This window comes from Hylobates moloch, unplaced genomic scaffold (genome assembly GCF_009828535.3).
Source record: "Hylobates moloch isolate HMO894 unplaced genomic scaffold, HMol_V3 SCAFFOLD_6, whole genome shotgun sequence".
NCBI classification, from domain to species: domain Eukaryota; kingdom Metazoa; phylum Chordata; class Mammalia; order Primates; family Hylobatidae; genus Hylobates; species Hylobates moloch.
The window spans coordinates 73,103,419-73,119,153 of NW_026652281.1; the positions used below are offsets into that span (position 1 = coordinate 73,103,419).

A 15,735-nucleotide genomic window follows, 5' to 3' on the forward strand; every position below is an offset into this window, starting at 1 on the left:
AGGGTTTCACCATATTGGCCAGGCTGGTCTCCAACTCCTGACCTCAAGTGATCCACCTGCCTCAGCCTCCTAAAGTGCTGGGATTACAGGCGTGAGCCACTGCGCCCGGCCGCCATGACCTATTTATGATAGAATACAGACATAGGCTGCTTTTTGGTCAAGCCCTTGTTTGAAGAATGGTTGAGAGAATTTTCTGTTAAGTGGGGGCATAGGTTCAAGTATGTTAAGGTAGGTGCCATAAACCTTGGCTTCTAATCCCACTAACCAACCATGCAGCTCTGGAAAATCAATTTACCACTGAACCTCAATGCTGTCAACTCTCATATGCCCATATCTGTCATTCTTTTTTTTTTTTTCTTTTTCTTTTTTTTTTTTTTTTTTTTGAGATAAGGTCTCACTCTGTTGCTGAGGCTGGAATGCATCGGTGCAATCTCGACTCACTGTAACCTCTACCTCTCGTGTTCAAGAAATTCTCCCACCTCAGCCTCCTGAGTAGCTGGGATCACAAGCATGCGCCACCATGCCCAGCTAATTTTTGTATTCTTAGTAGAGATAAGGTTTTGTCATGTTGGCCAGGCTGTTCCCGAACACCTGACCTCAAGTGATCTGCCCACCTTGGCCTCCTGAAGTACTGGGATTACAGGCATGAGCCACCTTGCCTGGCCAGATCTGTCATTCTGAAGTCTCAAAGTAATGCTCAAATGTAACCATGTACTTCAAAGTGCTTTGTGAAATATACAACATCACATCAGTGCTAATAGAAGAAGTAGATTTTCTTCTACTACCTGAATGTAGGTCAAGCCCTTACCAGGACTATTTCCTCTCTGGCACAAGAATCATCTTCAAGCAGGTTTCCTCTAGGTTCAACATTCTGTCATTCAACAAATATTTATTCCACGCCTACAACACGCCAGGCATAATTGAGCAAAAATACGATGGAGGCGAAGGAAACAGCCATGTGGATATCAAAAGGAAGGGCATTCTGTGTAGAGGGAACAGCCAGTTCAAAGGCTCTGGGGTGGGAGTGCAGCTTATGATTATTTAATGAATAGCTAGGAGACCAACATGGCCAGAGTACAGGGAATGAAGGAAAAGTGGTAAAAGATGAGGTCAAAAATATTGAGTCTTTTTGTTTGTTTGTTTGTTTTTGAGACTGGGTCTTGCTGTCACCCAGGCTGGAGTGCAGTGGTGCTACCTGGACCCACTGTAGCCTCGAACTCCTGGTCTCAGGACCCTCCCACCTCAGTCTCCTGAGTAGCTGGGACCATAGGTGTATGCCAGCACAGCTGGCTAATTTTTTTTACATTTTTTGTAGAGATGGGGTTTGCCATGTTGCCCAGGCTGGTCTTGAACTTGGCTGGTCTTGAACTCCAGGACTCAAGCAATCCACCCATCTCAGCCTCCCAAAGTACTGGGATTACAGGCATGAGCCACTGCACCTGGCCACTTTTTTGTTTTGTTTTGTTTTTTAGACAACACAGGGTCTTGGTCAGCTACTCGGGAGGCTGAGGCGGGAGAATCACTTTAGTCCAAGTGTTCAAGGCTGCAATGAGCTATGGATTGCAGCGGCACCTTTGTCTCCCAAAGCTCTGGGATCACAGGTGTGAGCCACCACACCTGCCCATATGTTGGGTCTTAATGCTTCCTGGTTTCAGACATGTTTCAGAACAACTTGCTTCATCACTTATCAGCTATATGATGCTGGGAGAGTCGCCTACCCCTTATTATTATTATTATTTTTTAGACGGAGTTTCACTCTTGTTGCCCAGGCTGGAGTGCAGTGGTGCAATCTCGGCTCACTGCGACCTCCGCCTCCCAGGTTCAAGCAATTCCCCTGCCTCAGCTTTTTGAGTCACTGGGATTACAGACGCACGCCACCACACCTGGCTAATTTTTTTTTTTTTTTTTTTTTCAGTAGAAATGAGGTTTCACCATGTTGGTCAGGCTGGTCTTGAACTCCTAATCTCAGGTGATCCACCTCTCTTGGTCTCCCAAAGTGCTGGGATTACAGCTGTGAGCCACCATGCCCAGCCTTGCCTACTCTTTCTGAGCCTCACTTTTCTCATCTGTAAGATAGGCATAACCATGCTCATTCGGCAGCACTATGTCCCTCCCTTTCTTCTCGGTCTTTCTACCTTGATTCCTTGGGCAATGGCAGCAGCAGCATTGGCTTCTTTTTCATCTGCCTGCACCAGAAGTTTCTTTGCATCAGCTTCTCTCGTCTCCGCTTCAATTTTCACCATCATCTTGGCAGTTTCCTGAGAGGTGAGGATGAGTTGAGGTTGAAGAGCTGTCAGTTCTCTTTGCATGACCGCTACCTAGCAAGGAGAGAGGTGGGAAAAATCCAGGGTCAGCACTGAAAATGGCAAAGTAGACAAGAGTTGAAACGATTCTCCAACCTATGACATAAGCAGAAAATATGTACTAATGATTTTGACATGGTCCTGGGTACAGATTTGTTTCCTAGTGATTATCTCATAGGTTTTTCAACACAATTATTGAGTTTACACTCTGCGTTGTGGTTATCAAGCACTGTGCTAGGCACTAGACATATAATTGTAAACTAAAAAAATTTTTTTATAATTATATAATAATGTACATTAGGAGTGCTAGAAATAGAAATAAATTTTTTTTCTTTTTTTATTATTATTATACTTTAAGTTTTAGGGTACATGTGCACAATGTGCAGGTTTGTTACATATGTATCCATGTGCCATGTTGTTGTGCTGCACCCATTAACTCGTCATTTAGCATTAGGTATATCTCCTAATGCTGTCTCTCCCCCCTCCCCCCACCTACACCATGGAATACTATGCAGCCATAAAAAATGATGAGTTCATGTCCTTTGTAGGGACATGGATGAAACTGGAAACCATCATTCTCAGTAAACTATCGCAAGGACAAAAAACCAAACACTGCATGTTCTCACCCATAGGTGGGAATTGAACAATGAGAATTAAAAAACTTTTTAAAAACCGTTTCCTCCCTCACCAAGTCTATATTGTAGTGTTGGGGGTAATGGGAGAGAGACAGAGCAAAAGCAAGTTAAGACTTTTATTTTTTTTTTTTTGACAGAGTCTTGCTCTGTCACCCAGGCTGGAGTGCAGTGGCACGATCTTGGCTCACTGCAACCTCTGACTCCTGGGTTCAAGAATTCTCCTGTCTCAGCCTCCCAAGTAGCTGGGACTACAGTCACACACCACCACGCCTGGCTAATTTTTATATTTTTAGTAGAGACGGAGTTTCACCATGTTGGTTAAGCTGGTCTAGAACTCCTGACCTCAGGTGATCCACCCGCCTCAGCCTCCCAAAGTGCTGGGATTACAGGCATGAGCCACCGTGCCCGGCCAAGAAATTTGTTTTTTAACTACCTTTTTTTTCTTGGCTTGTAATCCCAGCAATTTGGGAAGTAGAGTGGGAGAATTGCTTGAGCCCAGAAGTTCAAGACCAGCCTGGGAAACATAGTGAGAACTGCTCTCTACAAATTTTTTTTAAGTTAAAATTTTTTTTTCTTTTTTTGAGATGAAGTCTCACTCTGTCACCCAGGCTGGAGTACAGTGGTGAGATCTCAGCTCACTGCAACCTCTGCTTCCTGGGTTCAAGCAATTCTCCTGCCTCAGCCTCCCATGTAGCTGGGATTACAGGCATGTGCTACCACACCCAGCTCATTTTTGTATTTTTAGTAGAGATGGGGTTTCACCATGTTGGCCAGACTGGTCTTGAATTCCTGACCTCAGGTGATCCCCCTGCCTTGGCCTCCCAAAGTTCTGGGATTACAGGCATAAGCCACTGTGCCCAGACAAAATAATTTTTTAAAGCTACATTTTTTTAAAGGCTATGAAGAAAAAACACAGCTGGCATAAAAGATATTTTAAGGCTACTTTTTCCAATGGTACTGTGGACTAAATGTTTGTATCCTCCTCAGATTTATATGTTGAAGCCTAATCCCCAATTTGATGATAATTATAGGCGAGGTCTTTGAAGGTAATTAGAGTTAGAAGAGGTCGTAAGGGTAAGGCCCACAAGATGGGGTAAATGCCCTTATATAATAAAAAGAGGAAGCCATGTGAGATCTGTCTCTTCCCACTATGTGAGGACACAGCAAGATGGCAGCTGTCTGCAAACCAGGAAAAGAGCCCCCACCAGACACTGGATCTGCTAGTGTCTTGATCTTGAACTTCCCAGCCTCCAGAACTATGAGAAATAAGTAAACGTTTGTTGTTGAAGCCACCCAGTTTAGGATATTTTGCTATGGCAGCCCAAGCTGACTAAGACAAACAGTCTGATGCTCTATAAAACATTCCTGCCAAGTAGTTTTCTGGTCTCTGAACTCCTCTAATAATGGGGAGCTCACCACCTCTCATGAGGGTTGTGCCATTTTTCAGACAATTAAACCCATTAGGCCGGGCTCAGTGGCTCACACCTGCAATCCCAGCACTTTGGGAGACTGAAGTGGGCAGATCACTTGAGGTCAGGAGTTCGTGACCAGCCTGACCAACATGGAGAAACCCTGTCCCTACTAAAAACATAAAAATTAGCCAGGCATGGTGGCACGTGCCTGTAATCCCAGCTACTCGGGAGACTGAGGCAGGAGAATTGCTTGAATGCGGGAGGTAGAGGTTGCAGTGAGTCGAGATTGCGCCACTGCACTCCAGCCTGGGTGATGGAATGAGACTCTGTCAAAAACAAAAACAAACACAAACACAAACAAAAAAAAACCAATAGCTTTTCCTAGTGCAGAGCTAGAATTTACCCCCCTGAGGTTTTCACTCACTGGTCGTGATTCTGCCTTTTAAGGCAGCTCAGACAAACAGGGTTCGGTTTCATGTATTTAGAGAGAGTTTTCATGACCTTGAACCCAATGCCCCCAGTGAGCCTGTGTGAGACCAGAAGCACAGCAGGCTGGCCTGGTTAGGAACATAGATTTTGGAGTCATGCAGATCTAAGTTTCAGTTCTGGCCTGACCACTCACCAGGCTGTGTGATCATGGGCGAGTCACCTGGCCTCTCTGTGTCCTGGTTTCTTTGTGTATCACATGGAGATGATAACAATACTTTCTTCATACACAGCACTAGGGATGCGGTAGGACCCAAGAAATGTTAACTGGTGCAATTATTTTATTTTCTGGTCTAGACTGTCTTAGGTCCTTTTGCTGTTCCTCAGACATGACCAACCTCACCCTTGCTGGACAGACTTCAGTTTCAACATCTCTAAAAACCAACCACTCACATCCCCAGGAACAGAACAACAGAGGCCATTTCCAATGTTCTCTCCCATCCCTGCATTGCAGTGTTTGTGGGTTTGCTGTATACAGAGCCAAGCTCTGTAAATCAATCAATGGTCTTAGGTCTTTATTGGGGCTGAAAATCCATCTCCTAGTACAGCTTTCATTTTAGATAATTTTTCAGGTGGCTCTAAGAACAAATTAATTAATAACTCATGTGCCAGGCATTTTGCTAAGGGCTGCACTGTGTCAGCTTACTTCATCTTCATAACAGCCCTATACAGTGAAAACTGCTACCACTTATTTTTTTCTTCTTTTTTAAAGAGACAAGGTGGCCAGGCGCAGTGGCTCATGCCTGTAATCCCAGCACTTTGGGAGCCCAAGGTGGGCAGATCACCTGAGGTCAGGAGTTCGAGACCAGACTGGCCAACATGGCAAAACCCTGTCTCTACTAAAAATACAAAAATTAGCTGGGCGTGGTGGCACGCACCTATAGTACCAGCTATTTGGAATGCTGAGACAGGGGGATCACTTGAACCCGGGAGGTGGAGGTTGCAGTGAGCCAAGATTGCACTACTGCATTCCAGCTTCAGTGACAGAGCGAGACTTCGTCTCAAAAGAAATAATTATAATAAAATAAAGAGACAAGGTCTCACTCTGTTACCCCAGCTGGAGTGCAGTGGTACGATCATAGCTCACTGCAGCCTCAAACTCCTGGGCTCAAGTGATCCTCCCACCTCAGCCTCCCAAGTAGTTGGGACTACAGGCACATGCCACTACACTTGGCTGATTTTATTTATTTATTTATTTTTTTGTAGAGATGGGGTCTTGCTATGTTTCCCAGGCTTGTCTCAAGCAATCTCCTGGCCTCAAGTGATCCTCCCGCTTTGACCTCCCAAATCCTGGGATTACAGGCGTGAGCCACTGCACTGGGCCTTCACCTTTTTATAGAAGAGGAATCTGAGGTTCACAGAAGTGAAAGAACATGCCCCTGGCTCTACAGCTGGTATGCTGTAGAGATAAATTTGGGCCCAGATCTGACTCCACAAAGATACCTTGAACCATTCACTGCCTTATCCTGCCCAGGTCCCCACAAGATGAGACAAGGGAGGCACTCACCTTGAGTACAAAACTTAAGGAGTCATTAAAAAAAAAAGTACTCAAGATAAATAATACATTATTGCAATAGGTTAAGAAATCAAAATTAATGCAAAAAACCCATGATGAACAAAATATCAAAATCTTAAAGACAGGATCCCACGGGGATTACAGTGATGTAGGTAAGGTGAGCTCTGCAAATGCAGGGTCACATTCTGCTTGATTTGGTGTCCTCTTAATTCTGCACCTGAACACGTGCCTTGGCACATCCACCTCATCCCTGGCCTCTTCATCTCTGTTCTGTTTTGGCAGTGCTCACCTGTGAAGCTGCAAAGTCGAGTTTCTGCAAGCCTGTCAGGTAGCGGTTCCTCATCATAGCCACCTCTTGCCTCTTGCTATTCAGGAGCGTCTTGAAGGTTAGAATCAATTCGAGGTAGGAGGTGGGGGTAACATAGTTGTGTCTTCGAAGTTTGTTGTAATAATCGAGTGACAACTTCTTGACGCTCTCTTGGAAATATTTGCACATGGAGACCACCCTGCCGAGGACACCAAGGCGCTTAGGTAGGACCCAACGTCCTCCAGGGAGATCCAGTACAGCTTTAGTTATAGACATGAGGGTGTGAGAAGGGCACATACACTATGACCCACTAGAATCCTCTCTGAAGACATGTCCACAGAGCTGAGGCAGAGAAGGACAGCCAAGGTGCATAGGTGCATACTCTCACACAAATGATTTTATTTTTATTTATTTATTAATTTTTTGAGGCAGTGTCTCTCTCTGACACCCAGGCTGGAGTGCAGTGGCGCGATCTCAGCTCACTGCAAACTCTGCCTCCCAGTCTCAAGTGATTTTCCTGCTTCAGCCTTCTGAGTAGCTGGGATTACAGGCATGTATCACCATGTCCAGCTAATTTTTGTATTTTTAGTAGAGACAGGGTTTCACCATGTTGGTCAGGCTAGTCTGAAACTCCTGACCTCAGGTGATCTGCCCTCCTTGGCCTCCCAAAGTGCTGGGATTACAGGCATGAGCCACCACGCCTGGCCACAAATGATCTTTGATCAAGTCATTTCTATCACTGATCCCTTTGATGAATCATCAGGGCTTAAGCAGGAGTTCCTAAACTTTGGTAGTTTGGAGAAATCCCCTGACTTTGTAGAAAAAAAAAATAGAGAGAGAGAGAGAGAGAGACAGGATTGCACTCTGTCATCCAGGCTGGAGTGCAGAGGCATAATCATGGCTCACTGTAGCCTTAACCTCCCTGGCTCAAGTGATCCTCCCACCTCAGCCTCCCGAGTAGCTGAAGTCTCAGGCACACACCACCACACCCAGCTAATCTACTCCATTTTTAGTAGAGACAGTGGGGCTGGGGGTGGGAGTTGCTATGTTGCCCAGGCTGGTCTCAAACTCCTGACCTCAAGTGATCCGCCTGCCTTGGCCTCCCAAAGTGCTGGGATTACAGGCGTGAACCACCATGCCCAGACAATTTTTAAAAATGCATAAAATAAAACACAGAATTACCAGGGAAACCAATTGTATTGAAATACACTTTTCGAAATGTTTTAAAATATTTTAAAATTTGTAATATAGTAATATACATGCTGCTTTACTGAGGCATTAAATCAGGGATTAGTAAATTTTTTCTGGAAAGGATCAGATAGTAAATATTTTAGCCTTTGTGGACCACATGATATCTGTCACAGCTACTCAACTCTGCCATTATAGTGCAAAAACAGCCACAGATGGTGTGTAAACCAATTGGTATGGCTGTGTTCCAATAAAGCTTTATTTACAAAAGCAGGGTGAATTGAACTAGGCCCATGAACCATAGTTTGTCAGCTTCTGCATTAAATAACAAGAGTGGGCAGCAGGTCTAAAAAGCACCATCAATTTGAAGAAAATTATACACTGAGTTAACTGTAATGACGGAATGAGTTCTGCAAATAACTATGATTCCTACTGGTAACAAAGTCAGGCCCTGCTCGTCCCACTGGGGTTTACTGCCTACATTCATCACTGGAGGAAATGCAAAGTACCAGTTGGATGTCATTGGAAATGAAGATGTAGTGTTTCCCATTCATATTCATCGACCCACTGAATTCTACCCACAAGCACATGGACCCAGGTTAAGGGTCTTCGAGTCTAGATAATAAAGTTCAAAATACCCCAAATGGAATTTAAGGCCATTGACACTCTCACCCCTGCCTACTTCCTCATTTTTCATCCATTCATTTAATAAACAGTGATTGAGGCTGGGTGTGGTGGCTCACGCCTGTAATTCCAGCACTTTGGGAGGCTGAGGCAGGCAGATCACTTAAGGTCAGTTGAGACCAGCCTGGCCAACATGGTGAAACTCAATGTCCACTAAAAATCCAAAAATTAGCCGGGCATGGAGGCTCACACCTGTAATCTCAGCTACTCAGGAGGCTGAGGCACAAGAATCACTTCAACCCGGGAGGCGGAGGTTGCAGTGAGCCAAGATCACACCACTGCACTCCAACCTTGGCGACAGAGCGAGACTCCATCTCAAAATAAATAGACAAATAAATAAATAAATAAAATAAACAGTGATTGAACCTACTATGTGCCAAGCACCTTCTAGAAACTAAGGATACAGAAGTAGACAAGGTTGACTGATCTCTAGTCTTCATGGAACATCCAGAATGATTGATATTCTCATCTCTTCCCTTACTCTAGCCAAATTAAATGCCATATATATAGATATACGCTTTATACACAAAAGAGTAAGTTTTCACCATTATAGGAACTAATTTTTGCTGGGCACAGCAGCTCACACCTGTATTCCCAGCACTTTGGGAGGCCAAGGCAGGCGGATCACCTGAAGTCAGGAGTTTGAGACCACCCTGGCCAACATGGCAAGACCCCGTATCTAGTAAAAATATAAAAATTAGCTGGGCGTGGTGGCAGGTGCCTGTAATCCCAGCTGCTTAGGGGAGGCTGAGGCATGAGAATCACTTGAATCTGGGAGGCGAAGGTTGCAGTGAGCTGAGATTGCACCACTGCACTCCAGCCTGGGGGATAGAGCAAGATTCCATCTCAAAAACAAATAAACAAACAACCAACCAACCATTTTTTTGTGGTCTCAGCAGCAATGTTCTTCCTGTTGAGAATGCACATTCTAGGACTACTGAAATATCTATATCATTATTTCCAGGTTCTCATAGCTAGGACAACAGTGCATATCTCCAGGACAATTCTGAACAATGAAATTTTCTTCTTTTATAGAAAAGATGCTTTATTAAATATCTAACTGTGATTCAATTTAAAAGCATAAGACATTTGCTATATACAAATTGAGGAATCTTCAAAACAACAACAAAAATAGAGCCAGCATCTGGACTTCCAATTTGGAATATCTAGAGTCCTAAAATGCAATCAACACTTACTCTATCCGAATGTTGTCATCAAGATCCACATCCTCTAGAAATTTGTTAGCCACCAACTCTAAGGCATCCGTGGGCCAGGACTGGAACCAATCAATCGTACAGCAATTGATCAGCGAAGGGAACATCCGCAGGTGGTTCCTGAAGGCATCCCCAATCGGACTCATGGCTAATGAAAAGGAGATTTTGTTAATTACCTTCCTCCGAGGCAGGTGGACCCAAGGAGGCAGGCGGGTGTTCCCAAGGATTCTGGTGGGTAAGTGGAGCCAGGCTTCCTCTTGGCGCTCCAGGGATGTGACTGTCAATGGCCATAATGAGTGCCTGGGAATTGCGGGATAATTAGTGGGATATTTTCACTTAACTTTGTGAGGAGCTAACTTTGTAAGGAGCCCATTACAATAGTCTCTTTTTAAAAAAAAAAATTTTTTTTTTATTTTTTATTTTTTATTAAGACAGATTCTTGCTCTGTCACCCAGACTGGAGTGCAGTGGCGCAATCTCAGATCACTGCAACCTCCCCCTCCCCGGTTCAAGCTATTCTCCTGCCTCAGCCTCCTGAGTAGCTGGGACTATAGGCACCCACCACCACTTCCAGCTAATTTTTGTATTTTTAGTAGAGATGGGGTTTCACCATGTTGGCCAGGCTGGTCTCAAACTCCTGACCTCAAGTGATCTGCCTGCCTCAGCCTCCCAAAGTGCTGAGATTACAGGCGTGAGCCACCATGCCTGAATCTATTACCTTCTAACTGGTCTCCCATACACACTCTATTGTTCCTTCTGCATCTCTCGGGTCGCATAGCCAGAGTGGCTAGAGCCCTTTGATCGACTTGCTGTATTTGTGCTAATATACGGGAGCCATACACTGTTACTTATAGAAGTTGCTGTGAGGTCATCTGCTTGTTTCTGATCCCATCTCTGGCCAATCACAAATTTTGGGTTCCACACTTAAAATTCCATTCATTGTTTATTTAGACTATGTGTGGTGGAAGGGAGCATGATGTCTAGGTGGAAGTGAAAGGTCAGTGTGGGTAAAGAACAGAGGCCTGGCACAGTGGCTTATGTCTATAATCCCAACACTTTGGGAGGCTGAGGCAGGAGGATCATTTGAGCCCAGGAGTTTCAGACCAGCCTGGGCAACAAAGTGAACCCCACACCCCCGTCCACCATCTCTACAAAAATGGAAAAAATTGGCTGGGCATGGTGGTGTGTGCCTGTAGTCCCAGGTACTCAGGAGGCTGAGGTGAGAGGATCACTTGAGCCCAGGAAGTTGAGGCTGCAGTGAGCTAGAACCACATCACTGCACTCCAGCCTGGGTGACAGAGCAAGACCCTATATCAAAAAAAAGAAAAAAAAAAAGAGAAAGGGGGATGGTTTGAAAAGATGAAGGTGGAGGGGATACAGAGGACAGTCTGGCAGGTGGCCTTATGGCCTTATGAGACCGCAGGTTAGTAATTTTGGTCCTTATCCCAATGTGTGTGTGTGTGTGTGTGTGTGTGTGCGCGCGCACATCTGCACTCGCGCGAGCGTGTGTGTGTGTGTGTATGCATGCATGAACACAATGATAATGTTTGCAGCATATGAAAAAAATCAGCCTGGCTTCATGGAACAGACAAGAATGGAGCTAGAATGATTAGTTGCAGAGGTGAGCCTGGGTAAGAGGATGGCAGCTTAGCTAATGGGAAGGTGATGGAGACAGATAAGAGAGTGGATATGAGAGACAGCTGGAGGTAACATAGACAGGACTTGGTAAAGAAAGGGAAGTACTAAACACAATTGCTAGGTTTCTAGATTGGGAATGTCATTCACAGAGAAAACCTGAGATGTCATTCTGTGCAAGGGTAATTCTCAGAGGAGAATTCAGGAAATTGAAGACAGGGGGACAGGTTTCAAATTGTTCAGGGTCCGGCACAGTGGCTTATGCCTGTAATCCCAGCACTGTGGGAGGCCAAGGCAGGCAGATCACTTGAAGCCAGGAGTATGAGACTAGCCTGGCCAACATGGTGAAACCCCTCTCTACTAAAAATACAAAAATTAGCAGGTGTGGTACACGCCTGTAATCACAGCTACTCAGGAAGCTGAGGCACCAGAATCGCTTGAAACTGGGAGGCAGAGGTTGCAGCGAGCTGAGATCTCACCACTGCACTCCAGCCTGGGCAACAGAGCAAGACTGTCTCTAAAAAAAAAAACTGCTGCTCAGAAGAGTGAAAAAAGTTGCCAGAGGAACTCCGGGCCCTGACCCCAAGCTGGTGCGTTGGCTGGATCAACCCCTGGGACGATTGTAAGGGATTGGGCTGCTCGGGGCACTCAGAAGACCCCAAAACACCCAGAGGAACAAGGGCAAATGGAGTTTTCTTCTTCTTACCAAGGACAACGTGAAGGTTCTTTCTCACCCTCTCAATAAAGAAGTTATACATAGAAAGAGGAGTGACTTCAACCTTCTCTCCTTGGGTCCTGGCTGCCATCTGCATCTTCTCCACGATGTCAGCCTTCTCGTCAGCAGGGAAGATGTTAGGCACATCGCCTGTGTTCAGAAGCATGTTGATGTCCTCCACAAACGACTCGTCCTTAATCTGGTTGTCAGCGAAGAGGAACACGGTGCTCTTGGTGGCCACGCCGACCTGCAGCATGATCTTCTTAAGATCTTCTCGCCAGTCATTGCCCGTGTAGTTCTTGGTGATCTCGATCTGGTACAGCTCATATGCGTTCATGAATGTGGACAGTTTGGTGGCACTTTGCCGCCCGCTGCCCCCTATGCCCACCAGCAGCAGGTGGCCTTTGTCTTGCTTCAGGACGCGGCAGATCCTGGATATGTGCTCAATGGCAAACCTGAACATGACCAGGGACATGGGGGCCTTGCTGATGTTGTTGAATTCTTCCAGATAGTGCTCCATGACCACAGTCAGCTGTTTCAGGTCAGTGATCTCATCGTAGATTTTTTGGTCACTTTCTGGCTTGAAATAATCTCCAAAGAAGAGGCTTCGAATGTTATCATCGACAATCTTTCCAGTGGGTGACAAGTGGATAAGCACCTGTAAGAAAAGTAAATCTCGGCTGGGCATTCAGTGAATGGCCCAGCCAGACTGGTAGGGACATCACGGAGGGAGGGCATGGGAGACGTGGCTTATTTCCTCTGAGCACATCCTTCAAGGTCATGGATCATCAGTTTTGTTTTGTTTCATTTTGTTTTGAGACGGAGTCTCATTCTGTCGCCCAGGCCGGAGTTCAATGGTGTGATCTCGGTTCACTGCAACCTCTGCCTCCTGGGTTCAAGCAATTCTCCCGCCTCAGCCTCCCAAATAGCTGGGATTACAGGCACCCACCATCATGCCTGGCTAATTTTTGTATTTTTGTAGAGATGGGGTTTCACCATGTTGGCCAGGCTGGTCCTGAACTCCTGATCTCAGGTTATCTGCCCACCTCGTCCTCCCAAAGTGATGGGATTACAGGCATGAGCCACTGCGCCTCGCCCAGTCTTTTTGTTTTTTAAACATAATACGTGGATTTCATGCCAGTAAAGACTATAATGAAAGAACATTGCTGGGCATGGTGGCTCATGCCTGTAGTCCCAGCGCTTTGGGAGGCCGAGGCAGAAGGATCGATCGTTTGAGCTCAGGACTTCAAGGCCAGCCTGAGCAACACAGTGAGACTCAGTATCTACAGTAAAATAAGAAAAAATTAGCTGGGCATCGTGTAATTCCGGCTACTCAGGGAGGCTGAGGTGGAGGACTGCTTGAGCCCAGGAGTTTGAAGCTGCAGTAAGCTATGATTATACCATTGCACTCCAGCCTGGATGACAGAGTGAGGTCCTACCTCTAAAAATAAATAATTTTTTTGTTAAAAGAAAGGACATTAGAGTATAAAGGCTTGAATCAGTCTATTTACCATGTGATTAAAACATTGGTGATCAGTTTGTACGGTCCCCAGAAAAGACAGTTGAAGGATGGCATCATTTCTTCTTCTTTTTTTTTTTTTGAGATGGAGTCTCGCTCTGTCGCCCAGGCTGGAGTGCAGTGGCGCAATCTCGGCTCACTGCAAGCTCCACCTCCCGGGTTCACGCCATTCTCCTGCCTCAGCCTCTCCGAGTAGCTGGGACTACAGGCGCCCGCCACCACGCCCGGCTAATTTTTTTGTATTTTTAGTAGAGATGGGGTTTCACCATGTTGGCCAGGCTGGTCTCAAACTCCTGACCTCAAGTGATCTGCCTGCCTCAGCCTCCCAAAGTGCTGGGATTACAAGCGTGAGCCACTGCACCCGGCCGTTTCTTATGTGCTTGATCCTCCACCAAATAGAGGTATAGACACTACCCCGGTCCCCACTCTGTGCCTGGAGTAGGAATGTTTTAGATGCCTCCTCTTCCTATGTTAGAACCCAGTGATGCTTTTGCACTTGGCCTCTGAACACAAGATGAAACACTTGAAATTTTTCTATGGAGAAATCACACCTTCTTAGCAGTGGAAGAATAACCAGATGATGCAAATATAGATGTTTAAAACAACTTTTCTTATATGAAAATGGAAAAGAGAAAATATTCACACCTGGAAGACCATAACAATCTTTCACTTGAGCTTTATAGGACCTCAGTCAAATCATGACAATGTATAGTTCATTTCTCAACTCACCAATTAATTGATCCTAAAAATGCATTTTAAGTTCATTATAAATGAATAATGTTTATAATGAACTTAAAACGCATGTTAAGCCATTTTGAGTGGATTCAAACTTATATGTTACAACAGAAGGAAAGCAAAGTTGGACCAAGTAAAATATCACCAAATCAAAAGAGCAGTTGACTCGATACTGTTTCCTGAGATTCAGAGTGCAAAGCTGGGAGTCTCCAATATGAAGGGAACCTGAAATCTGAGAGTAACGTGGTTAAACACTTGGAACCATTTCTGAGGTCAAATGATCACAGAATCTGGTTTACCTTCTCTATGGTCTGCTTGAAGCAATTGGAGGTGGTTTCCTTCACCATGTTGAAGAAGACCTGTCTGTCCTCCTTGTCAACCAGACGGTCATAGAAGACCCGATAAACCTCATGGATCCAAAGCCGGATACATTTTTCTACATCCTAAAAATCCAGAGTTAATTATTCAAATGAGTGGAAGATGGTCCCTGAGGTGGTAGTTCTCAGTAGTAGCTAAGTCCTGGGGTTGATGCGAGGATTGAACTATATAATGTTTATAAAATGCTTAGCACAATGCCTAGCATAGACGAAGTGCCTAATAAAACTTAGCTATTACTGCTATTACTACATGTTCTATGTAGCCAAGGACATGCTGAATGATCTTGGTAGTAGAATGATAGTGGCTGACCTGCAGGTGTGTGTGAGGGCACAGGAGGACCCCTTGAATTACTCGTGAGAAGTCTCGCAGGTTAAAGACGTAATGTGACTTCGAGGGAGTTGGCAGGAAGTTCTCCACTGCATCTCTATAAATTGTCTTAGTAGCTTGGACCAGCATCTTTCCATACCTTGGGAGGAAAGGGATGGCACAGTAGTCAAGGAGGGGCCAGAAACTGAGAACCCCCAGCCCGATATCCAGGAAGACACGGGAACCTCTTACCTTAAAAACATCACATCAAACCCTTTCCCGAAGTGCCAGTCAACAATCGAACTGAAAATCTTGGTTAAAATGTCATCCTCAAAGGCATTGATGGAAACGATATTCAGATGGCGAGTGAATCGTCCTGGGGAACACAACACACAAGTGAATCATCCTGGAAAACACATATTCTCACACTGTCTGTGACCCTAGGATGCAGGAGAGTTGGCTTTGCCTTCTGCCTTCATCTTCTAGAGCTGTGCTGTGCAATATGGCAGCCTCTAGCCACCTGCAGCAATTTAAACTTAAATTAATTAATATTAAATAACATTAAAAATGCTCTTCCTTAGTCTCACCACACTTCAAGTGCTCAAGAGCCCCATGTGGCTAGTGGCTACCGTATTGCTCAGTACAGATAGAGAGCATCTCCATACTGCAGAAGTTCTACTGACAGTGCTAGTTTAGTGCTCAA

The 15,735-nt window shown here is 45.2% G+C and overlaps 1 protein-coding gene across 1 annotated transcript in view; it reads right to left on the reverse strand.

Annotated features, from left to right (window-relative positions):
• Window positions 1-15,735, reverse strand: part of DNAH3 (dynein axonemal heavy chain 3) — a 223,910-nt gene that overhangs the window by 41,260 nt on the left and 166,915 nt on the right. The window contains exons 45-51 of the mRNA XM_058440807.1: window positions 15,285-15,408; window positions 15,036-15,192; window positions 14,648-14,791; window positions 12,086-12,752; window positions 9,728-9,893; window positions 6,642-6,858; window positions 2,136-2,318 (exon numbers count right to left, since the gene is read on the reverse strand). Of these exons, the coding sequence (XP_058296790.1) occupies window positions 2,136-2,318; window positions 6,642-6,858; window positions 9,728-9,893; window positions 12,086-12,752; window positions 14,648-14,791; window positions 15,036-15,192; window positions 15,285-15,408 (1,658 nt within the window). The remainder of the gene's footprint in view (window positions 1-2,135; window positions 2,319-6,641; window positions 6,859-9,727; window positions 9,894-12,085; window positions 12,753-14,647; window positions 14,792-15,035; window positions 15,193-15,284; window positions 15,409-15,735) is intronic.